The 25,672-nt window shown below is 42.9% G+C and overlaps 1 protein-coding gene across 5 annotated transcripts; it reads right to left on the bottom strand.

Annotated features, from left to right (window-relative positions):
* Positions 1-1,572: 1,572 nt before the first annotated feature.
* On the bottom strand, positions 1,573-24,294 carry SIAH1 (siah E3 ubiquitin protein ligase 1). 5 transcript variants are annotated; one of them, XM_055726768.1, is made up of 2 exons: positions 24,147-24,294; positions 1,573-5,109 (listed from the first exon to the last, which is right to left on the bottom strand). In XM_055726768.1, exon 2 carries the CDS (start codon positions 5,105-5,107, stop codon positions 4,259-4,261), a length of 849 nt encoding a protein of 282 aa, XP_055582743.1. In that variant the 5' UTR covers positions 5,108-5,109; positions 24,147-24,294; the 3' UTR covers positions 1,573-4,258. The 5 variants fall into 5 exon arrangements, with proteins under 5 accessions (XP_055582743.1, XP_055582742.1, XP_005444664.1 ...); XM_055726767.1 differs by lacking the exon at positions 24,147-24,294 and adding an exon at positions 23,719-23,991; XM_005444607.3 differs by lacking the exon at positions 24,147-24,294 and adding an exon at positions 8,347-8,699.
* Positions 24,295-25,672: the final 1,378 nt, after the last annotated feature.

Genomic DNA, 25,672 nt, shown 5'->3' with positions numbered 1-25,672 from the left:
TGCCTCTTCTCTTCCCTTGAACGTCAGTGAAGAAGTTTAAACTTATCTAATGTAAGATCTTCGAGTTTTTCGTTGTTTGGTACAAGGGCCAAGCACAAGAGAAAACCCGGTATGTTCTGTTCTCTTCTTGCTCATTGGTTCCAAAACAAACTCAAGTGTGCTTATGAAATGCAAATCGTGTCAGTGACAAAAGCCTATTACAGAAGCAGCCAATAAATCAAAAGTAGTAGTGTGGTTTGCTTTCCTTTCTATAGATAGCAAGCTGAGTTACCTGGAATATAATAGCACTGACTACTAAATTCAGTGGGTATTTCTGCACCTGATTTACAACAGATTTTACGATTTCCACAGAAGACTTCATCTAATAAAATGATAAAAAACCCAACCCTTTTGTTTTGCTATTTTAAGAATTCTACTCTTAGTCATTCGCTGGCCAAGCTCCCAGAGTAAGAGGCAACAAACACAGCATCTCAGAACACTTCTGCCTTACAAAATACTCGAACGTAAAAAGCGCACAGAAACTAGACGATCAGTAAGACACCAGAAAGGTATGATAACTGATGCACTGCTTTGCCTTTAATCAAAAACCAGTAGAGGGTAAAAAAACCCTTTACCAAACTCAATGCAGATCCAGCAACAGTCCCGCACTACTTTGCACTAGTGAGAAAGCAGACGTGCATGGAATTACAGTGCAGTGTTTATACATGTGGAAACAACCTGCATTTTTTTGAAAGACATTTCCGTAGCAATTTCGCTAGAGAAGAACAGGGAGCTGCTCCTAAGAAATGTTAAGCAATGACTTTGCCTGCCACACCACTCCGGCCCCTAAGTCCTGCCCACAAGGACTGTGAGAGGTGAGGGCGGTGATGCCGTTCTGCAGCCATGAGCGGGCATTTACTGACAGCTTTCCACGTTCCCGCCTGCTGGCAGCGCTGGCTTGGTTATATTACTTTGTTGAAATTCTTTAAATAAAATTTGAGCATTACCCAGGAGATCTGGACAATCTGCGCAGCAGCAAGCCACAACCGTAAACAACTTTTACAGTAATTTCAATACCTTAGGGACTGTTCTGCTTTACAACTGACAGTTAAATGGACCCGGTATTAAATGTGCCCCTCAGAATATTCCGTAAGAGAGCTAAAGCTTATCAAAGCCAAGAGGCAAGCAGCAGCGGCTCCTTTCCTCTGTCCACACTACAAATTGCTACGGATAGTAACTATCCCACTAGTGCAATTCATGCTTTAATCACAGTAGCTCTGAAAGGATACTGGATAATACAACAGGACAGGCAGCAATACAGGACAGTTCAGCTGCTTTAATTGCAAAGCGCTACTGCAAACAAGAGCTACACGACGTGTCGAAACAGAACCCAGACATTAACATCCACATTTGTCAAACATTTTCCTCTTAAGGCTTTTTTTGAAGGGCAATGAAAAACAACGGAGGTAGTGCTAGTAGACGAATGCAAGATCTACTGCAGTTCATCTGTTGAAGACAAATTTGAATACTCTTTCCCAATACACCAAAGTAAATTAGTACTTTCTAAAATAAATAGCTAATGTTAAGACAATGCCAGGCTTTAATACACCATTTATTTTAGATACGGTAGTAAACTGTACAGATTTCTAGTATGTTTTCTTATATATAACAGAGCATAGTTGACTTACCAGATCCTCAAACTCTTTCGAGGAGATCCACTGAATCAGGCTTCTAATACTTTTGAGGATCTGGACCTAAGTATAATTTGTTTAATCATTCCGTCTGATGATGGACATCAAATGTTTTACACTGTGGGTTTTTTTTAAACACCAAATGGAGTTTTTGTTTACAATTACTTAGTTTACATTGCAGGAAGTCAGCATACATTAGTTATGCTATAGCATTTGTCAGCTGTAAAACATGACAAGAACTGTCTGACCATACCAGTTAGCTTCTAAAGCTCATTACGAATGCAAGTTTTGAAGTCCCCTTCACCAGTAGTCTTGATCTTCAGCCCACTCTAGCCTGAACGAAATGACCGTGGATCAGTGCAACAAGGTTTTAAGATTCACAGTTCTTTCGGGGACGCTACGCAAGTTGCACCATTCCAAGTACAGGCAGCAGCAAACAGTCCTACACAGTTTGCGTGCTTACGCAGCACTGCTCCTCTCTCATCCCAAGCACCAGACTGCGGAGGGTTCTCACAGGCTCCTAACTAGATTCTCTTAACCGAACTGCAGAGCTGAAAATCAGATAACAGCAGGCCAAGCCAGCCAAGCACGAGTGAGCAAGTGAGACTGTGAGTCAGTGTATTACTCTAAAAATATCTGAAATATTTAGCCAAGTTTCTGTCAAAGACCAGAAGATAAGCCAGAGGTAAATGCAGACAAGCTTAATTAGGTGCAAATAATTGCTGAATTTAAAAGACTGCAAACAATTAGTTGTACGTTCATAAGGAAAAAAAATGCTAGATTGCAGGATTTTTTTGAAGCATTTATCTACCGTCACAAGGTACCGGTACATCTTTTAAATGAGATCTGTGCACAGTTCAAACAGCCGAAATACCAAATTTTAAGAATTGAAACTTTCACTACACGAAGCCAACTATTTCCGTAATATTTTATTAATCAAACCTGATGGATCTTATGTTCCTTACCTGTAGAACTACTTACCTCATCATGCATCAAAATAATAACAAGAGTTGTCTTTAGAGATCAACTTCAGATAAGAAAGACAGTGCACAGTAAATAAACTATTTTAATGTGTTACAAAAGCAGTTCATAGCCAGCCTACCTCCCCAAACAGATGCCCACTACCGCTACGTTTGACAAAGATTCCTTTCAAACAGCTTGAGGTGAAACAGCTTTTCACCTTACTCTATTGTGTCTCTGCATCTATGTTTTGCAACACAAATACCATATACATTCATGGTGAAAATTTTCACATACAGGCAGTCTGCACAAAGCCCGATATCCTTCAAAATCCCTTAGGGCTGGTGAATCACACCTGCGAGAGATTATTTGCATTGTAATGTGGATCATGTCACTAAAATGATATACAAAAATCAGTTCAAGACAGTAACAACCCAAAGACGGGAAGACAAGAAACTGAGCAAGAATATCAATGTGTCAAACTTTGAGCTAAAGTTGTGTGGTTTTGGTTTCGGGGTTTTTTTTTTTTTTTTTTTTGGATTTGCCAGGTATTCTTTTAACGACAAATATAAAAGGAGTTAAAACATCTCATTCTGGCTGCCTTTAAAAAAAAAAAAACCAACAAACCAAACCCAAAAACCAACAAATGGTCTGGTTTTATAATTACAAATACTGTGTAAGACAATACCTTCTTTGCACTGCAAAACCAACAAATACAAGGATGCAATCAAGTTTCTAAGCATGTCTAAATTTGAAACGTGAATTTTTTTTAATTCAGAAAATTCTTAAGAATTGTTCTTTTTTGGTAGAAGATAACTCAAAGTACAACAACATCTAGACCTGTTTTTAAAGGAGCTTTCTTTCCTGATACATCTTTGACCATAAGTACTCCTTGCGAGTTCAGTACATTCACAAAATAGCTCAATTAAGAACAGTATCACCAATGAATTGACTACTGGAAAGAGACAAAATTTACCAAACATACAGAAATGTAACTTGTACCATAGCAATTAGGCATATCAAAAGATGACACCTGTAATTAATTTTAAAAAGATACAAAAAAGAGAAAAACCTGAATTACAGAAAAGAAAGTCATATTTATTTAATGAAAAACTAGAAGTTAATAAAAATTAGCAAATACACAAAAAATATACACAAACAGCAGCAATACTATGTAGTGACTTACAAAGGGGGGGTGGGGGGGAGGAGGGGAAGCAGCGGCCGGAGACCAGACTGCTCAACATGGCTTGTCAGTCAAAGGGGAGAGGAAAAAAACACAAACAAAAACACGAAACAGTATCCTTTTCAACAGTACAATCAATCTACAAACATGTTTTTAGAATTATTTTACAACATTTCCTGTAGAATCAATTCTTAATACAAAAGATGCCCATTTTGGGTGTATATATATTTTCAGTGGTTTACTGTTGACTTATTTTAAATATATTAGTGTTACTACATGCAACTGCTTCCTGTAATTTAACAGCCTTTCCTTTTATTTACCTTCATATATGTCTACCCTCCATCTACCAAATAATTTGTCTGACAGTCAAAGATGGTTACCCTAGGTTCTGCTAAATTAAATGCAACGGTTTTAAACACTGGCCTGAAGAGGTTTGATTGCCATTTCAACACATGGATATAGTTACATTGATGCCTAAATTGCCATTTTCTGCAAAGAGCTGTGCAATGCTGGTGTCAAAGACTAGACAGTCACTATTCATAATGGCTGTTGCAATTCCCTCATGAATAGATCGAGGAGTTGCTTCCCAAGTCAATCGCCGCCTATGACCATTTAACTCAAGTCGATAAGCAAAGTTTTCTGCTTGCTTGCGTGTTCCTATCAGCTGTACAATTGCAAAGAACTGCTGGTGACCATCATATTTCTCCTGTTTCTCCAATACTAGCATGAAATGAAAGCCAAAACAAGACTGCATCATAACCCAGTCAACAGCACCAGGAAGATTAATGTCTGTAGCAAGGAACACTATATCTTCGCCCTGAAGTGTTGTAATGGACTTATGTTGATGCATCAGGTGTGGCATTACAGCATCCAGAGAACCTTGCCATTTACATGAAGCACCGGGACATGGACAGGAATAAGGCCTAAACTCACACAGCTCCTCATGGTCTGCCTTCTCTGTGTGTGGCAAAGTTATCTCGCATCCGGAAGAGGCATATTTACATGGGAATAGTACAGAATTGGCAACTTTCTCCATAGCCAGGTTACGAATGGAGCCCAGCGGGCCTCGGCAAGTTGGGCAGCACGTAAGTTTGGGGCGACAGTTGCTACAAACAAGGTGCCCACTCTGACACTGAAGAATTGGTGGCAGCACATAGTCAAAACACACAGGACACTCAAAGAGACTAGCCAAGTCATTATTGGAAGCTGTAGTGCCCGTCAGGGCAGGCACCCGCTGTGATGGCGTACACTTTGAAGTACCTGTAGGTAGTGCTGTAGCAGTCTGACGGCTCATTTCTGTAACAGAAGAGAGAAAAAAGAATGAGTATCTAAACACATGTTGTTTTCCTCTATGTACAGTATTTCTTGATTTACAAAGAAGCCTCAAAAGGAGACAGATACAAATGAAAATGAACCATGTAATGCAAACTGTCAATACGTTACGTGTAGGATATCGATTGTGCCGCATACGATACAGACACTTGTGTGACACGCAAGCTTAACAAGTGAAGAAGTTCTGCTAATCACTCTGAGGTGGAATGCAACTATTGGAAGCTGCAAGGGAGACGAGTAAAGATACGCTACAAATGTAACTGAAATCCTCAAAGTTTGTTGTTCTTGGTTGGGTTTTTTGAATATTACATTTACGAAACGCTCCACCCAGATCACTTGTGTGTAACAACTGGAAGCACTATGGAACAACTGTACGGCTGAATTTTAAGTTGCTGTGTATTTAGTGAGATGAGAGACTAGCCATTTTTTAATGAAAAAATGATCATCCAGGTATGACCTTCTCGGTAATCATGTTTACTGGGAGGGGTGTGGGGGGGGGTTGTTAAATTGAAAAACAATAGAAAGGAAAACCACAGCAAAAAAGGTTACTTCACTGCTTTTTGCCCAGGATGGGACAGTGACTCTGCATTTTCCTTAGACTGTTACTATAAGGCCCACAGCTTGTAAAGCTCATCCACTGCTTCAGCTTCCTGAATGAAGCCATTTGTGAAGATAACATTAAAGGGGGAAAAAAAGCAATTGCTTTATTGAATTTCCCAAATAAGACCAGACATTCAAAAGATTAAATTTGAGAATTTTAACACATAAGTACACAAACATTTCTAGTAACTTGAAAAGGCACTGCTGATGAAGTTTTACATTCAGTGGAGTTTATGCTGAAGTTCTGTTCTTTTCAACATCCCCAGACAAAAGTTAACAGCTGTCTGAGCAAACAGCTTGCTCAAGCATTCAACAGATGCAGTGAAAGTACCGTATTTTTAATGTTATGAATGCTACACTTTTTCCTGCACCCCCTAACTCTCCTTCTTCTTGTGCAAAAGGAATTACTAGTACTACGAGAAAAAATAAACACTCCATTTTGAGAAAATAAACCTTACCTTCGTAGGTTAAGGAAAGTCAAGTAAAATGCTATCTAAAATTGGCTTCTGTTACACAGTCAAATTCTTAACCACTTCAAGTGCCTCTCTGCAAGTACACCAGCTCTGGTTCTGTCACGGATGTATAAAGCTCTCAAAATAAACCTCATCTTTTGATTTCCTTGCTACTTGACATGGAGATATCAGGCAATAGGCAAGCTTCCCATATTTAAAGTAGTTTCACCCATAAACTTACTCATACTTGGACTAGACACCTCAAAGCAGCATACTGTGCATGCTTTGTAAGACAGGCACTGTTCAGGGCACAAAGCAGAGGAGCTAAGGGATCCCAATATGCGATAACACTTAGCCCCTGACATTCGCAAAGCAATCATAGGTAGCTTCTAATTCTTCTGCAGAAGCACCTCTCCCCAGTCCAGAGCTAGAAAAACATGAGCGTCTAAGATTCGGTGTTCAGTCACTGATATTAGGAGTCTCACATGCCCAGTAACAGCATCATCTCATCCCCCCCCCTCGTCCCCCACCAAATCTGTTTATCTTGGGCTTGCTGGACTAGAAATATCCAGTTCCCATCTTCAGGAAGGAAAAAAAACCCAGAGTGGTTTTCAGTGCTGGGCCTTAACTGTAGAGATACGACAGGACTGTTTCTATCTTTTGGCCTTATTTTTCTATGTAAGGCATTGCAGCTTAGATGAAAAGCTTAAGATGTTTAAGATGTCTGTGACAAATCAAATATATGTTCTGGGGAAGTGATGCCACACCAGCTTGTTGCAAGGGGATTCAAATAATAAGGCCTCTGTGACAACCGAGCACTGCTGCTATTTTTCCCCAGCACCCGTAGGTGGGAGGCTCGTGATGGCACACTGCAGTTCTATGCTCTGGAACAAATTATACACAGAGAATAACTGCACATAGGGGAACAAATTCTGATCACACTGTTCGCTTGGGAAGAGCTTAGAAATCACATGCATATTCATATGTAAAATTCTAAAAGTGTTTCCCTTCAAATATTGTAAACACACACGTTTCAGAAAAGTTTGCATGTGCTGCTCCTTACCTGAACCTATATGTCCTGATCCAGGGATTCCCAGTAACCCACAGATAACACTGCTGAAAACCACTGCGTTAGACCAGTTCCCTAGGCAGTCTGACGAGCTGGGTGAGCTCTGGTTTCTTTAATTACACCTCTCAGAGCCCATTCAACAGTTAAATTAAGCAACCTACAAACTTTGCAAGAGACCTTATGCGCAGACCTGTTTCCCACTTAAGCTTTCTAAGCTACGGATGCACTCGAGAGAAGAGCTGTACAGCCCTGCTTTATCACCGGGTCTGTATGTGACCAGCCCTCACGCAAACCCTCCGCAACACAGGACCGTCCAAATGAGCAGGGCAAGAAAATGAGGAATCTGTGAACCAGACCATTGAGATTAGCACACAAGAAAGAAACTGGATAAAGCTAGAAACTGTAATTTAACAAGCCTAAACCTGCCCAAAGCCTACATTTTCATCACTCTTGTTACCACAAAGATGAATAATAATACATCATGACGGAAAAGCCAGAGTTCATTTTTTATAGCTATCTTAAAAACTACAAGTCAATCACAAGTAAAAGCATTAACAGTGTAATAATACAGTTAATCTACCAAACCACCAAAAACGTAGTTACAAACCAAGCAAAAACAACTACAGACATATTAAAAAAGTTTAAAGATATTTTTGGTTACAAAAACTTTACTATGGGTAAAAGTCCCTATATGCGATATTTGTTATTATGTTATCTTTGCACACGCCGGGAATACGTCTCAAAGCAACAGTGCTGAACTAAAGTATGCCAGGTGTCAGCTTCAAAAGTATTAGTTTCTACAACACGAATTACTCAAAAGATTGTGCAAGTTTGAAAAATTTTAACCAACGGAGAGAGTGAAAAGGCAAAAACGTATTTTAATGATTTCCTAGTTCTAGATCAAGAAAAGCTCTGTCCGTGATGGCATCAGGACGCACCGACCTGTTGAAGCAACTATTCTCAAGGCGGTGCTGGGCACACACACACACACGCCGCCGAGATCTCCCGAGGGACGCGATTTCCCAGCTCCTACAAAACCAGCGTAAAACACTGCGCAGAACGCAACTGAAGAGTCGCTACCTTTCCCCTTCCTGGTGTTACTTCCCGGCAAGCACGCCCACAGGACTCCCTTCCAGGCACACAGAAGACTGGCGGCCGCTCTCCCCGTCATCGGCCGCCAAGGGGCTCATGGCGCTTCCGCGCAGCGCAGACGGGCTGGGGGCTGCGGGGCGGCTGCCGGGCGCTGCCCCGGCCACCCCCGCCGCGATCCCCAGCGGGACCCCGCGCCGCTCCGCGCGCTGCTGTCAGCACCTCAGGCCCGAGCCCCCCCATTTACGGCCGCGCACCCCCCGCATCCACCGGCTCCGGCCGAGCTCCGGCCCGGCGCCCCAAAATGGTTCCCCAACGTGCCCCCGCCGGGCCGGCTCCTCCCCGCCCGCGCTGCCCCGCGCCCGGCTCAGCGGCTCCGGCAGAGCGGCCCTCCCGCGCCATTGGCTGCCCCGGAGAAGGGGGCGGGGCCGCCCGCGCCACTGGCTGCCCCGGGGAGGGGGCGGGGCCGCCCGCGCCACTGGCTGCCCCGGGGAGGGGGCGGGGCCGCCCGCGCCACTGGCTGCCCCGGAGAAGGGGGCGGGGCCGCCCGCGCCACTGGCTGCCCCGGGGAGGGGGCGGGGCCGCCCGCGCCACTGGCTGCCCCGGGGAGGGGGCGGGGCCGCCCGCGCCACTGGCTGCCCCGGGGAGGGGGCGGGGCCGCCCGCGCCACTGGCTGCCCCGGGGAGGGGGCGGGGCCGCCCGCGCCACTGGCTGCCCCGGGGAGGGGGGCGGGGCCGCCCGCGCCACTGGCTGCCCCGGGGAGGGGGGCGGGGCCGCCCGCGCCACTGGCTGCCCCGGGGAGGGGGGCGGGGCCGCCCGTCGCTGCCCGGCGGCGCGCAGTGGGGGCGCGCAGGGGGCTGCCATTCGCACTCGAGGGGACGGCCCGGCCCGGCCCTGCCCGGGGCACCGGCGGCCTCCGCCTGGCAGCACCGCCCTGCCCCGCCAGCAGCGGCCCGAGGGGCGCCCGGACCCCGCCTCGCTGCCGGCCCGGAGCCCCCGTGTAGGCGGGCCCCCCAACTCCCTTTACGGGTCACCCGGACGCCATGCAGAACCAGCGCCGTTCGTGCTCCACACGTGTCACACCGGTTCTTTTTCAGCTACTTGCAGATCCACCGATCTGACCATCTCCCCTAACGAACTGTTTTTAGGAGCTATAGATTCCATTCCAAACTCTTCTCGGCCATCAATTCCCTTCCTGTTCCTGCTCTTTCACGGATACCTCACTTCCCACCATGGAGCTATGAAGTACCCATCCAACGGGAATCTTCCTCCCATTTGTATAAAGATTATTCAATTAAGCAAAAGCATAACCTCAAGGAAAAGACCAGCAGATTTGAAACAATGTGGCACATTCAAATATCCTTACGGACTATTAAAAAATTACAATGGTTATGGACAAGGGAGTTGGAAACCAAGCCAACGCGCTTGCACGATGCACACGCTGGGCTCGGCAAAGCTTTGGCATCACAGAATACCGATGATGGACGGTAAGACCACATCAATAAGTATGTAAGTACGAGTTTCAGTGGAGATAACAACACACTACGCTAAACTGTTCCGGTCACATAAGAAGTAAGGCTACAGCACCCGAGCAATGAAAATTATCTTTCAAAATGCTTTCCTACTACTACAGATTCAAGTCCTGTTGCAGGAAGGCTGCGGAAGCTTGTAGCAGCACTACAACATGTACAAGGAACGCCCGGTTACTGTTAACAAAAACTGCAGACTCAATACAAGGCATGCTCCTGCTTAACCCCCAGATGTGCAATACACAAACAGCCCCACCAGTGAAAACTCAAGAAAGTTTCCAAGCAAAACAGCAAAGCTGAAGAAAACCAGCGCTAAAATGGCTTTTGAGAAACTAAGAGCACGTTCTGAAGTGTCCGAAACATGCCCTAGGCTTTCCCTCCCGCACCAAAGCGGCTGTCCCCCAAAACATGACCGCAAGCCCTTGGCCAGGTTAGCTAATGCTGTATCTCTCTGCTACACTGCGACATAAGGTACAGTGCTTGAAGAAAGAAAGCCTTTGAAATCCCAGATGGGTAAAAAAATGACAGAATGGGTAGACACAATCAATTCACTGTTTAAAAGGCTCGGCTGAGGTGCAGACATAAGGAAAGCAGTTTCAAGCATTCAAAAAGGTGATGTACCTCACAGGCCACGGAATTAACGGTATGTGGAAATAGATTGATACCCTTTTAGCTTCTCATCTTGCAAAGGTGTTAGCTTCAGACACCGTTCTAGAAATCACATCTCCTGCATTTCACTGAAACATGGGACACCTTTGACAAATTCAAGTGAACACCCTCCACTTCTCCAAAATCTTCACTCATATCAAATGAGATTAGACTTTGATTTAACACTGTAATTCGCTTTTGAGAAGGTAACTGAATATTAGTTTTAGGAAAAAACCCACAAAACTTCTGTATAATCATCTTAATGGCGGGGGGCGGGGATGATTATATAACGCTGAAGAGTGGTGCAAGGACAGAAAACAACGCCTTATCACCAATATCTGTGTGTGATGCAGTAAAATCTTTTTCTCAACAACATTTCAGAAGTAATTGAATTCAGAGATTTCCATTCACAAAGCATTCTTATTGCATTACAGCCACCACCAGCAGTACAAGATCTTTCAACTTTTTCAACTGTATACAATCATATCTGAAAATGAGACTTCTTAAAAAAAAAATACCCTGTTACAGAGCACTGGAAACATATGAAAAACCCTGACAGGTTACTTTTTTCAAGATGCGACGTAAGTCAAAGAATGTCAAAACCCAAAAGCTAAAGGACCTGTTGAAAGTACTCATTAAACAGGTGTAAATAAGAACTTAAAAGAAGATACAGAAAGATTAGTCAATATTGTCAGATACTTGTACAATCCAATATTGGTAACTTCTATACAATATTATAAACAATAAGTACTTGGTAAAATATTATAAACAGTAAATTGAGAAGATTAAAATGTTACCAATACTTCTTCAGTGGCAGAAGGAAGGCTTCATCAATGCAACAGAAAAAAAAAGAAGTGTGTGTATAGCTAGAAACAAGAATGGGGTGTGGCTGTGTGTACACATATCCAAGTACACACAAAGTACCTAACATCATGACCAAGAAACTGCAAGTGTTACTGATACAGAAGGCCCAAGTGATTACTACCTTGAGAATGAAGGTAATTAAAAAGCACATTTTGTTCTGACTAAAAAGGGGTACCAGTGTTTTTTAAGTAGGGAACTTTCTCGCATTTTCTGAAGTAGCAATAGGTTAACTACATGTTCAAAATCCTTAGGATACCGTATTTTTGTACCATAGATGCTTATTTATGAGAAGTCTTGAACTTCCGAGGACAACATCTATAGCGCTACTACAGAAACTCAAGCTTTTCAATTACATGTACTTACTGTTTCTGAAAATAATTTTCCAAGGGATCTACCTTTCCTCTGTCCCCACTTGCACTCGTGATCATCAATGTACAGCAAAAGAGAAGGGGAAAACGTTTTAGCAGACTACCGAAAACATGACATATTGCCCTTACTGTCACCAATCTTACTACACACCAGCAATCAAACACGTATCACACTAAGAGTATTATGCACAAGTGTCTCAGAGACTAGCTTGCGACTATTCTTAAAAATTAGGTTTTTTTCATTTCTATTTACATTTTAAAAAGACATTCTAGGGGCCAAGGCTTTTCCATTTTGAAGTCTATCAAATTATGTCTCTCAGCTCTTGGGAGATGTCAGATCACAAAGACCTGGCATGGTCAATACCAAATGCACATCGGCTCCTGCAAATCTGACAACACTGGACAGACAAATATACATCCCTGCATACACACAGCCTCTCCACCTACTGGCCTACTTCAAAACTTTTAGGAAACTTCATGACATAAATTATTAATCAACTACATAACACAATTTAGTCTCTACACACTCTGGTTTTGATTCGCAAATTATAAATTTTTTCAATCCTTCCAGACACTTGTTTTCTTTAATGCCCTTAACTATATACTGTTTGTTATTTCAGACACCTCAGGGTTTCTCTTTTCCTACATAATAACTAAAAGCCAGAGCAATCCAATGTAACACAATATTATAAAACAAGAAAAAAAATTTTACAAAATTGAGACAAGTCTCATGATAATTTCCTTTTCCAAAATGTCATCTATCCAGTTCATCTCCTTTTCATACAAAATTACAACGATTTCCACTACCTTGTAGTGACCCAGCCTGCCTGAAATTGCAGGTAGTAGGTTTTTTTCTTACACCTCAAGCCACTCCCTACTAACCCTTCTTTCCAATCATCAGGAAAGGAAATCCCAATGGATTTATAAATCATGGAATCAGTCATGCTCTTCGTGGCTACCTCTACAGTGAGCCACCAGACCTTAATGCTCAATGTTTCTGATGCTATCATATATGTTCTCTTGTACACCATACAATCACCAATTGAGTCATTGCTAGTGGGCAATCCAGATCATCTCCAAATTCACAGCACCATGCAAACACAAACAATGTTATTACACCCATCGAATTATAGTCACCTCTTTCTAATCCAACACAAAAACTTGAGCCTTGTCTAGCACCGTTTGCCTTCTGCTCCATCACTATCACTATTTCACCTGCTTATCTATGCCAGAATATTAAACATCAACAGCTATCAAAGATTTTCTTTCCAACACTTTGTAATGTAAAATTAAGGAGGAACAACCACCACATAAAAATTGTATCAGCAAGCAACTAGTACCATCACTATCGAGTTAATTTTTAAATGCAACAAAGAACTTCCCCAATTTAAAAAACTGAATAGCCGGTACTCTAGCCCACCGGAATTTTCCACATTCTAGAGAATCAAGATCCAAGTTAGCATGGAATATCAGAAACTATACTGCTATGATACTCCATTTTTGCAAAGAAAGCCAAGCTGAGGAACAAAGTTCAGAGAAAAAATGACTAACTGATAAACCATCAAATTTCGTTCTAGAATGAAAACTAGAAATGTCTGATCAATAGCAAAAAATTACGTTTGGTTCACTCACTCTTTTCTACATAATCAGAGAACATCTCAACTTTCAAGTCTTATATTTACATGCAGCATTAAGTAAGAAAATAGGCTCCTTTGTGAATTCAGATCAATAATTCATAAAGCAAAATAGGATGCTTATCTCCCCCATCTTTTCAGCTTGGGAGGAGAGGAATCAGTACAGAAAGAAAAAGCTAGGGGTAATATAAAGAAAATTCAAGCTATACTAAAACCAATTTATCAAATGCCACCACTAGAAAAAAGAAAACACAGCAATACAGTACACAAACTGGTATAAGTAACAATAGCAAAAACTGGTGGATATTTGTTGATCTATTATAATCAAGTTAAGCTGCAAACTAGCCAGTCACACCACCTTTTCCATTATATATAGTTAAACAAACACACAGGGGAAAAGATTCATTCTTTAAATACAAATCAAAACCAAACACTTGCATTAGAAAGATCATGGACCACTTCCAAATTGGACTGTACCATATTCTTCCTTTTTAAAAACAAATAACTTATCCCCTTGACACTGCTGAAGCCCACCTACTACAAAGAGGCATGAAGATGGTGATACAGAAATACTGCTCGCTCGTGCTGGACCTAAAGTGGTGCTCTGTGACAGAAGTCTTCTCTTTTCTACATTCTTTAGTTCTGTATCTTCAATGCCAATATCAGCAGCCAGTCAATAGCCAGAACCTTCCTTGGCACAGGACACCTGAACCTCCAGCATGCCCACACATGGAACCTATAGCATGATACACTACGGTATGAACTCAAAATCGGCAGCTGTCCCACACTAGCCTTCTCAGATACCAAGCCAAACGTGCCTTTCTGCAGCCTGCCATAGTTTGAGCACAGTAAAGTTAACTGAGCTAAAGCAGAAGTACAGGTTTCAAAATAAAGATGTCAGAAACTACACAGCAAATTAAAACTGCGTAAGAAATACAGACGACTAAAGAATAAATAACAGAGAAAACAGTTTTTATTTCTTAGTAATATCTGATTTCCTTTCACTGTGCACAGAGTACACTGAACTCAGCTGCATCAGGATCATCTTCCAACAATTCAGCCCAGTAATTTCTATGAACACAGGTAGACAGTCACCTCTTACAAAGTTCCAGACATAGCATGTTGCAGTAAAAAGTAAGGCAGGCATACAGGACGATCAGCTACAAAGTGAATTGTAGTAACAGCACCAGAAAAGAAAGCAAATTATTTTTCATTCTACCACATACTACCATTCAGAAGTATCTAAAGCAGGAGCATTTAATTCTGCTCTACAAAATATCATAGATGAGCTCTGTACCCAATTACACTTTATGAGTAAAAAACCAACCAACCAACCAAAAAACCCTCTGTAAATGTTAACAGCAAATCCTACCAGTGTGACAATTTGGGGGCTGTTTCTTTCCTCAGTCTGATTTTGCAAAAATTATATTCTTCACTGCATACTGTAATTGCCAAGCAATATTGCATCACCACCCCTGTGTTTGTGGCAGACACAGGGAAGAGGGTGTGGCATGGAAGCGCCTACCTTAATCCAGTAAGGCTAAACTAAAAGAAGTACCTGTACTCTGATGCATCTCTACAGACAAAGCCTTTCTGTGATAACTATTCCAATTCAAATTCAAGACCTATTTTATGCTCAATAGCTTCCGTGCATAACTAAATAGTACTAGGGAGCAGACCATCAAAACAACCAGACCTGATCAAGGAGCACCTGGCCTATAAAAGAGACTGAGAATGACACAAAAAGACTCTGTAGGAGTTGGGACAGGACTACGTACATCGACTATTTTTATAAAGATCTCTCCATCTTGTGCATTGCTTAGGTTCATACATATTTCCATGTTAAATAATAATTTATTCTTGCAATCCTTCATTTGTTCTGTATTCCTGTATGCAGTCCTGGTGACAGTGGAGAAGAATGGCAATCTGACCTGTGGAGAGTGAACGTGTAAGGGAAGGCTCGGAGAACTGACACACTGATTCCAGAGTACAGATCTCGGTGCCCCAAAGTATGTCAAACATGAAATCTACACAGAAGTACAAAGTACATCCAGCATCACGGAGCACAGAGTGGTGACACTGGAAGCCTAACTTTTAACTCATCAGAAATTAGTATTTTCAGAACTTCTAGCGCTAACCTACACAGAATCTCTAGTCATTTTGAGGAAGAGCTTTTACAAGTTGTGGGTTTTTTTTTTAAATCCAGATAGTTAATCTTCAGAAGCAAGAACATTTAGCAGAATGTCAGATAAAGATGCCTTTATATTATCGCACACATGCAACACAAAGAACAAAACACATTAATGCTTAAAATGTAAAGGATCGAGTCCATATTTTTTAAATGGGCATTTCTACATTTTGGAAGTAAGATTTTCCTACTATGGATAACTAATTCAAAAGGAAAGCTATGGAAGTCTAAGATGGGACACAGGTTTTTATATTTTGTTGGTATACTGCAGGCAGAAAACAAAGACCACTGAAATTATTTACAGTGCAACCAATGTAACACCTTAGCAAAAGAAGTGCAAAAACACAGTGGCATTTTCACACTTCCCATGGTTCCAAACTTTTCAGTACTTGATTTCTTTAAACTCCCATCTTCTTGTGTTTCTAGAATCCATTCTTTGAGGCGTATGTACCTCTATTAAAACCAATACATTTAACTGACTTAAAGGTTTTCCCCACTCATCAGTTCTGAATCAACTGTTTCCGTAACTCTGCTGCACAAGTATTCAACTACCACCATTAAAAATCTTTTTTTTAACTGTTACTACAGTGTTGCTCAAACCCTCAGACTTGGCTACTGACAAGACAAGGTCACACTCCTGCACAAAGCAACAGATCTACTGCTTTTCATGAAAACATGTGTTTTAGAATGTGGCTTTATCTCACAAATAAGAGCACTTTTCCAGCAAGTATTATCAGCCCGAGGTGTAACAGAAACGGGTTGAACTGCTGACTCTACAGACCAACATGTTATATGCAAAGATTAAGCATTCCTTGAAACCTTGAAAGATTAGTGGTACTAGAGCAGTAGTCTGTGGCATGGGAGACCTGCGTTTAGTTCCTGCTCTGTCACAAGCTTCTGAGTCACCACAGGCAAGTACTTCCCTGCCTTTTACAGGCTTTAAAATACCCTGAGTAGCTGTGAGCCTCAGACACTAATGCAAAAGGGAATGAAATAAATTGGTAAGGATACTGAATTAACTCTAGACCCTGTTCAAATTTAATTCACGTTAGTAATAACTAAATATCATTATATGCTAAAGGACACTATGTTAAGTTACTTAACATCTCAGTTTGTACAGTCAGCAACTGTCAAACTTCACTGTTTACTTTCCAACTCCTACTCACAGGATAACTGCCCTCTATCCATTCATATTCTGTACATTAAAAAGACGAATTAAGGAGACACTGGCTACATCCTTCTCCCTAATTCTACTGTATTTAATCTGAAGGCCTCCTGTGACATCAACAACATATTGACATTTCGTGGAAAGCAAATAAAATAACATTTCTTCAGAGGGATCCTTGTATTAAAAAAAAAAAAAAAATCCCTCTGCTTGCTTTGTGAAGATCCAACTACCCAGCTTTTGAAGCAAGTGATTCAAATTCAGCAGAAAAGGAGCTCTCAGGCAAGAGAATTATATGTTCTTTTAGTGCCATTAAATTCTGATCAGGTATACCTCAAATGCTAAGTAAAACGCATCTACTATTTCACTTATTTGTGTTGCTTCGGAAATGCTTCATGACACACAAAATTAAAATTCAACCATAATCACTCTGAAGTCAGGCCTGAGTCTGCATCAGAAAATAAAACACAAGGTATTATACATGGTTTGGATGTGACAGGAGTAGATGTTACCCTTCTGCTACTTAATGCTCTTTATCAGCACCTTCAAAATACAGTATCTATCGTTATGTCTTTCTCTGCAAAATATTGTCCTCTCTTCTGTTATGTAGTTAAATCGAAACCTGAGTCTATGCTGCAGTGCTGAATTTCAAACACGAAATTCTAACAGTGATTCACTATCTAGAGCACAACTGTAAACTTCAGTACTTATTAGCCTTTTCCTTTTACAGGAGTGTCACAAAAACACATTAGGTTGGAAGATCAAGCATTCAAAAATCAGGAAATAAAAAATCTAAAGTTTCACAGGCAACCCTAAGTCTACTTCCTCATATGCATATTAAGAATCAGCCTTCACGAAATAATCTTTTTTCACACACTCAACTCCTTTAGTAGATGAGCACCTGTACATCCATGGAAGAACTATGATTGTACAAGGAACAACAACTTTTCCTTAAATAGAACACCTGACTTTAAAATCAAGCTGTATAGGGCAGCAGCTGGTTTTAATACGCATAAAAGTGCTTTTAAAATTATTACTTTACAGGTGCTGTTGTAGAAGAACGTCTGTCTCAACTTCTATTATGAAATGCATACTTTTTATTTGTAAAATTTCCTTTCTAAAGATTATACTTGACCAAGCACGAAGCCAGACTAAAAATTTATAGTACATCATCAACATCTGCCAGCCAAATCATTCCCTAGTCACACCTATGCAACCAGTCTTCAAATTACATCCTTAAAGTACTTGCATAATCACACAGATATCAGCCACGTAGAGACGAACCCCACACAAGTAACTCTGAAGCGTGTTGACACCTTCATGCACAAAAAAGGGGAAAATTCCTGGGAAAGTCATTTTTACTCTAATGATTTTACATATATAATACATATATGTGAATATATATTTCAAAATAAACATTCAGAAATCAAAAGATTAGTTGAGCAGAGCATTTTCACAGCTTTTACACGACAACTGCACATGCACATAAGAAGGAAAGGAAAAAGACTTAAGGCTCATATATAGGCAAAAGTGAACAACTTCACATGAACTTTCAAAATAGCTTAAGTTAAACATGAGAAGTTCACACCTGAAAGTGGGGTTATATATGCTTCAATGTGCATTTGTTTGTTGATGCGTGTTTCAAACATGATTTCCAAAACAACATTAGATAATTTCAGATTAAAATATCGGATAATAAGATTGTTGCAAATTCCGAGTCCTATTTCTAGTCAAAAAAATGACAGGAGGTAGTGACATTTAAAAATAATAATAATAATCAGAGAGTCCATTTTCACAGATCTGAGGGCAGGATTAAAGTCTTGGTTCTAAACTGATAACACAAGAGTTATAGTCATTACCTTTCAAAGAGAAAGTAGCAACATTACATGTGTTAAAAGTTCTTCTAATAGCACTTTTAAGAAATACTGTAACTGAGCAATTCTTAAGAGCTTTTGGATACCATTACAAACAACTGAAGAAAATGGTTCACCCATAGCACAAAGAATAATCCACCAGATACAGGCTCCACAACTCCAAGCACGCACGCTCTGTATGTCAGAGTGCAATTTCACCATTTCTAAAACAAACAAAAGCAAGCTGCCATCAAATTGAATGGTTGCGTTGCCTGCCTTTTACCCATTAGTTTTTTTTCTCTTTAAGGTAACACACCCAGCAAGATCAGTCTTGCACAACTCCAGGAGCGCTTACATTGGCACACCAGGTAGACATCAAAAACATGCTGGCAATGGAGGGCGCGACTATTCTCTCTTAGCTGTAAGCCTGCACTTCCAGTGATCCCCAGCATTCCCACAATGACAGAGGATGACACCTCTTGCAGCAGCAGTGGCTCTTACGTCACCATGCAGCAAGCTTCTCTGGGAAGTTGGCCATATAACAGTTACCCATTCCTCACAGGCCATTAAGTTTTCAACAAAACTTGGGACAAAACTCAGTGCATTTCTCATGCACACTGGTGACAGCAACACTGCAAGTTATCACTGGTAGCCTGGACAGAAACTGTCTTTAGCTACTGCAGAACTGTAGCCTGGACATGCTATAGCTTGTGAAATGCTACATCTTCTGTAATGTCTTCTTTCCTAACACTTGATGAGTTAACAGCAACTAATCACGTATTTTAGAAACAATATTAACTGACTTTTAGAAAAATCACAGGAAAAACTAACTTTTAAAACCCACTTGAAATTAGTACCTACACATTTCAGCATAAAGCAACATGTGCCAAGATTTAAAAAAAAGAACTCAGAAACCTCGTATTTCAGTTGTCATCCTCTTGCAAAATACAAGAGACACAGAACTTTCCCTCATGAAAGATCTGTAATACAGAGTAAACTGAAACAACAAAGATAAGCCTTTTAATACACCTATATTACTAAGCTAGACAACAGCTCTACCAAGTTTTACATAAAGGAATTTATTTTCAAGCTTTCCTTTTCTTAATTGCACACTAAATTGTCTTAAAATACTCATGCTACAGTGAAAGCCTTTTCAACCTTTTGACAACCTTTACATTAGCAAAATTTAACATACAATTTTCCTTCATATATAGTTTTCCTTTGACATATTTCACATGAACACATATTTGAAAATAACACTTAAAAAGTGTGGCATTCAAAATGCTCCTCCTTTACAGCGCTCAAAAAACCAAATACAAACACTGACAAACTACTGTGGTCTTTCATCAAAGACTAAATGAATTTTTGCTGTGTTTAGTACTGTATGCAAGAACTGTAGAAAATAACTTTATTAACTTAAAGACTTAATGCCACACAAACCAAAGTTCAAAGAACTGCAGTTTCACTTTGGAGGAGCTGATGACTAATTCTCTAAGCAGCAGAAGTTATCACAACACTCTCCTCGGTTTTCTTCATGTCTCAGCAAGGTCATCAATTGTTACAAGAAAACATACAAACCTGTTTCTAGATAAGGCAAGCAAAAAAAGAAATGGTCAACAATTTTCTGTAGATGAATTTGCTGTTCTTTTTACGTCTATTTCCCTGTAGGCATATATCCAGAGTAATTTTTTAAAATGCATTTCCAGATGCAAAAGGGCAAACACAGTCTTCACCATTCAAAAAATATTTAACTTCCCCACTAAAAACACAGCCAACCTCAGCTTCTGTATTCAGTTTCTACAAACAAGTGAAAATCAGAAGCACACCATTTGGTTAGCTTATCTTTTTTATCTAGCACTTTATCTGATTAAAGTACTGTGGAATTAGTAACCAAATCTCTCATTATTCCTGTGGTATCACAAAGAATTGCCATTTTTTAGATTAATTCAAACAGACATATATTTAAAACACTTCCCCTGGGCATTACAGAGATGTAGTATGCAGTCTGGATTAGAACTAGAAAATACATACGTATATTGTGTGGCATAAAACTGAAGAGTATTAAGAGGGCATTAATGCTAGGTTTTGTCTTCTTTCTTTACCTAGCACAGTTAACAGCTAAACACACGATAGCACGGTATAAAACAACCCCAAGTCAATGGCTTGTGAAGATTTTTGTTACATGCAATTAAGTCCTAACAGGAAATACTCAGGTAAACCTGCAATAACATCTACCAGTAGCAACACAGTATACAGGCACATCTCTCCATTTCTAGTCCACGATGTGACACTGTACACAGAAGACATGTATCAAAATTGTATTTGTCTCATGACATTGTACATTTAAGACATGAACAGTATGTACACTTCGAAAGGGTAGACTGCTTACCGCCTATTTTTTTTTGTTAAAGAAACAAAACATTTTATTCAAGATAACAATATGTCTCTGCCTGTTGTGTGCTTCTGTTAAGAGTCAAAAGGGGTATCTCTTACTATCCTTTCTTTAATCACAACTAGTTTACACTTTTCTAAAGGCTCATTTTCCCTCAAAAACCAAAGCAACACTTTTAAAAACCCAGTAAAGACCATCCCCTGCATTTACAATGTTCATAATGTTTAAGACTCTAAACTTCAGAGAAGAGATCCTAAGCTTTAGGCCCCAAGTGATGGTTGAACTAGAGCTTGCCAGCATCCTTACTTCACTGCTAGTGTTTCTCTGCAGCAGGTAGCACTTAACAGCACCAACCAGGGCTTCAATTCAGGTAACTTCAGTCAGCAGCTGGAAACAGAATTTTCACTTTGGCTTTCTGCAGACTGGGTACATGCATCATAACCTCAGAACAGAGTTCCTCACATGTGTCCAGAATTTTCACATACCATTCATTTACCTTGCCTATTCTGGTTCATCTTAGCTCCTGAAAATATGACAACCATTAAAGCAAAACACGCACTGATAACCTTTTTGGCAAAACTCAGTCCAACTTTTAAAGCTGACAGTTACAAGAGTACAAACACTATTAGAAGCAGAAATATAGAGCAAAGTGATTCTAACTCAAAATTAAAAACAGCACGTTTCTCATAAAAGTTGCACGTACAGTCTTCCAGAATGTTTCATGAAAATACCAGAATTCATAAAACTGTCCTACTTGATTTCTTTGAGTTTTCAGACCCGAATGAGCTGCTTCCTACGTGAATATGCACACGCTTCCCCCTCTTCCACATTAGAGGCAGGTGTCTGACATCTGAGCAGTATTCTCTTTCTCAATTCACACTGAACAGACAGCAGCAACTGTACTCAAACCTAAGTATGGAAAGTACTTGTGTTATTTAAAATATTTACTTTCCTCAGTTCACACCTACTTAGCTGGAGCCACTGAATTTCTGGGCTACCTCCTCTAGTACAGTCTAATTAGACCACAGCATTAAAATCTTACCAACAGAAATAAGAGATTAATGGACAAGAAACTTACTCATGACATGCACTTTCAGTACCAAAATGCTCATCATTTTATCAGTTTCAGAATTCTTGGGTCACAACAGATTGCTAAAACTATACCACTGATGGATGACTCTTATCCTTCTGCTTTCCTTTATAATTTTTCACCACTATGAAAAGCGCTAAAGCTATTTAAGGACATGAGCTTCCACTGAAGTTAATGCAATTATCATTTCTAGCACTCAATTTTTACATCAATGTTACAACGTGGAACAAATGATGAAAGTAGAACTAATCGATTTACTATGTAGGTATACTCCCCAAAGTTACTTTCTGCAACAGATGACTAGTCCAGAGATCCAAGTTTTATCCTAAAAGCTTCTGTATTAGTCTACCTGTCCTCAAACAGCTCACATCTTCTTGAAGACCAGCTTAAATAGCTTAGGGTTGAGAACAGCCCCTTCCACTATTCCTCCCTCTCTGGAAGGCATCGCATTAGCCTCATTAGAAGGGACATAAACAGACAACTGAAACCATGTCCCACGTGTGGAATATCCCACGTCCTTCATGACCTAGTCCAATTAGCTATGAGCTTCCTAACATCCACTCATCTGCTGCGTTCAAGAAATTAAGTCACTTTATCTATATGAGTAAACTGCTCATTACGGAGTAAAGGCAGTATTTGCCCAGACTGGTTGGAACAGACTGAAGAGAGAACACGGGAGAAATATTGTATGTTTACAAATAAAATGCGAGCTTATAATAGATGTGCCACCAGTTCACCACCGGAAAAGAAACTTGGTTCTCCTCCTGAAACAACGCTTCCAATGCTTTGCCTTACGCTACAAACGCTATTGTTTCCTGTCCTTTTAAACCACAGAAAAGAAGAAAACACGTCTCCAGCCCTTTTATCTGGCGGGGGAACCCGTAGGCCGAGCGAGAATCTCCCCCACTGCTTGCTCTCACCGGATTAGAGCAGAGGGAGACGGCAGCCTTCCCAGGAAATGTCACAGAGGGGCACCCAGCGGCCCATCTACTCCCGCAACCTGTTTCCTGCGGCGGCTGGGCCCGCCAGGACGCAGGCGGCGAGGGGCGCCGCGGGGGCCCGGAGCCGCAGGCCGCCGCCGCCTCCCCCCGCCGCCGCGGCCCAGCTGACCTTCGCCGCGCCGGCAGCCGGCGCCGGGCCCGCTCCGCTGCCGCCAGCACAAAGCGCACGGCGCGGCCGAGGCCGAGCCCACAAAGGGGCAGCCCCGCGGCCCAGGCCCGCGCGCGGCGGGCCCTCCGCAGCAGCCGAGCCGGGCCGCCGCCTCAGCCTGGCGCACAATAGCCCGGCGGAAGGGCCCGGAGCCGCCCGCCGCCGCTTCCCTCCTCCGCCTCCCCTCGGGACCCGCAGGCCCGGCCGGGGAGGAGAAGGGCCCGCGCGCCTCGCCCCCCTCGGGCCGGGCCGCCTCAGCCCCCGGCGCGCGGCCCGGCCGCCAGCAGGAAACCGGCCGCCCGGGCTGCGCTTAGGCCGCGGCGGGGCCTGGTCCCGACTCCCCTCAGCGGCCGCCGCGCCGGCCCCGCGGCCGCGCCGAGGCCTTCCGCGGGGTGGGGGGCGCCGGGCGGGGAGAGGGCCCCGCCGGGCCAGCCGCTCTCGCCCCTCCGAGGCCGCTCGGCCTCCCCTCCGCGACGCGCTCACCTGTGGGCGCTGGGCTGGGCGGGACCCCGCTGAGGCGGCCTGGCTCCCTCGATGGTGCGGGCTGCGGGGCGACTGGCTGCGCCGCTCTGGCCGAGACGCTCGGTGCCCGGCGCGACCGCCCGAACCGACCGCGCGCTCCGTGCCTCTCGCTGCCGGCCGAGGAGACACCGCCAGGGGGGCGCGCCAGCTGCGGCGGAGCTCTCCTGCCTGCCAGGCGCGCTCCCGGGGCAGGCGGGCGACAGCGCGCGGCCGGCAGCGCCCTCGCGCACGCGCACCCGGCAGCGGCGCGCGCAGGCCGGGCCGCCCGGCTCCCGGCGCGGCGCCCAGGGAACAAAGGCCGCGCCGCCCCGCGGGGAACCCGAGCGCCCGGCCGCCCCCTCCGCGCCGTCACCCGTCCCTTGGGGCCGGGGGGGGCGGTCGCCTCTTACCTGTGCCGCCGCCCAGCCCCGCCAGGGTCCCCCGCGGCCCCCCCAGCGAGCGGGCCCGGGGCGGGGAAGAGGCCACGGGCCCGGCCCTCGCCCTGCCGCGCCCGGTGTGCCGCGGCGCCGGCCCCCCCGCGCTTGCAGCAGGCGCCTTGGCACGCCGGCATCTGCGGGGTCGAGGCCTCGCAGGCCCGGCTGGGGCTGCCGCGAGAGCTGCCGATGCCCTTCCGAAAGGCGAAGCAGCCCCGGGAAGCGGCGTTGTCTCACAGGGGCCGGTAACGTCCCGCACGGGAACGTTCCGGTGATTTTAAGGGACTGCTAACAACAAACCCCTCCTCCAGTCTCTTCCTCTTCAAAGACCTGCATAATTCAGGTTAAGCCCCCGTCCAGCGATGCCCTGAATGCATCCGTAACTTCCAGCACACGAACTGGATGAAATCAGTGTCACTACCAGTGTGCGTTCATTTGCTGTGCTGGGCTAGGATCCCGTCCACCTGCTGAAGCTATTAGAAGCTCGCCAGAGGAAAGCCACCGTTTGTTTTCAGTAAAATATGTATTATGTACCTGCTAGCTTACGTCAGGTTTTGAGTGACTGAAGCATTTTCTGGGCTAGTTGGTTATCCAAGATGGTTCTCACTATCCTCCCCATTCCTTTTGATGACCAGAAAGCACTTCTTTTTGTGTAACATTCTTACGTTGAATCTGCCAAGTCTGCTCTTAATCACAGATTTTTGAGATAAGTTTTAAGGCAGCTTCTTTAAAATACGTCACTGTAGTGATGCAGTGCAATATGTACCAAACCCACTATTTAAGAATCCTCCCAAGTATAGATAATGCCAATTGTTTATCGGCAAAGGATGACAACCATAGGAGCATAACTGCACATATTTTTTTCCCTGCACAACTTGTAGCTATGCAGCGATTATTGAGCCTTTTCCTTTAAGTAATCATGAGGAGTGATACACACGGCAATGACAGCCCACCCGTAGTTGGGTTGACTTATGGAATGCTTAAGGAAAAAGGTTATGGTGAAGTATTATTTTTATCCTGGATAGGAAGGACACAATCCTGAAGCAACATGTCATCAGTATTAGAGGTTTTTTCCACCCTTAGATTTTAGTACAGAGTAGGGCCAAATATTTGATATATTTTTAAACACATGGAAGTCTATTTGGTAGTGGAAACATCAAAAAAGGTAGTCTTCATAGACAACAAGGAAAAAAGCTTCTATAATAGCAGGTAGTATTTTTAGATATGAGAACCAGAATGCTTATCAGTTCCAGTAGTCTGTTTGGCTTCATACAAAGTATCTCTGTGGTTAAAGCTTTGATCTTGCAAACACACACTAACTTTTTGCTAAAAAAAAAGGCAAGTTGACAGAGTCTTGCAGTCCTGGATCAGATCAGTGCATTGCTAGTTGGTCAGTGCTACTAAGCGTTTGCCTTTCACTGAATAGAAGCTAGTTCCTTGAGCAGTGAAAGTAACTAAGCCTAGTTTCTAATGAATTTTTTCTCCTCTCTATCCTCACCACA

The sequence above is a fragment of the Falco cherrug genome, chromosome 14 (genome assembly GCF_023634085.1).
Source record: "Falco cherrug isolate bFalChe1 chromosome 14, bFalChe1.pri, whole genome shotgun sequence".
Taxonomy (NCBI): Eukaryota; Metazoa; Chordata; class Aves; order Falconiformes; family Falconidae; genus Falco; species Falco cherrug.
The sequence above is the reverse complement of the archived record's forward strand: the minus strand, read 5'-3'. Positions and strand labels throughout refer to the sequence as shown.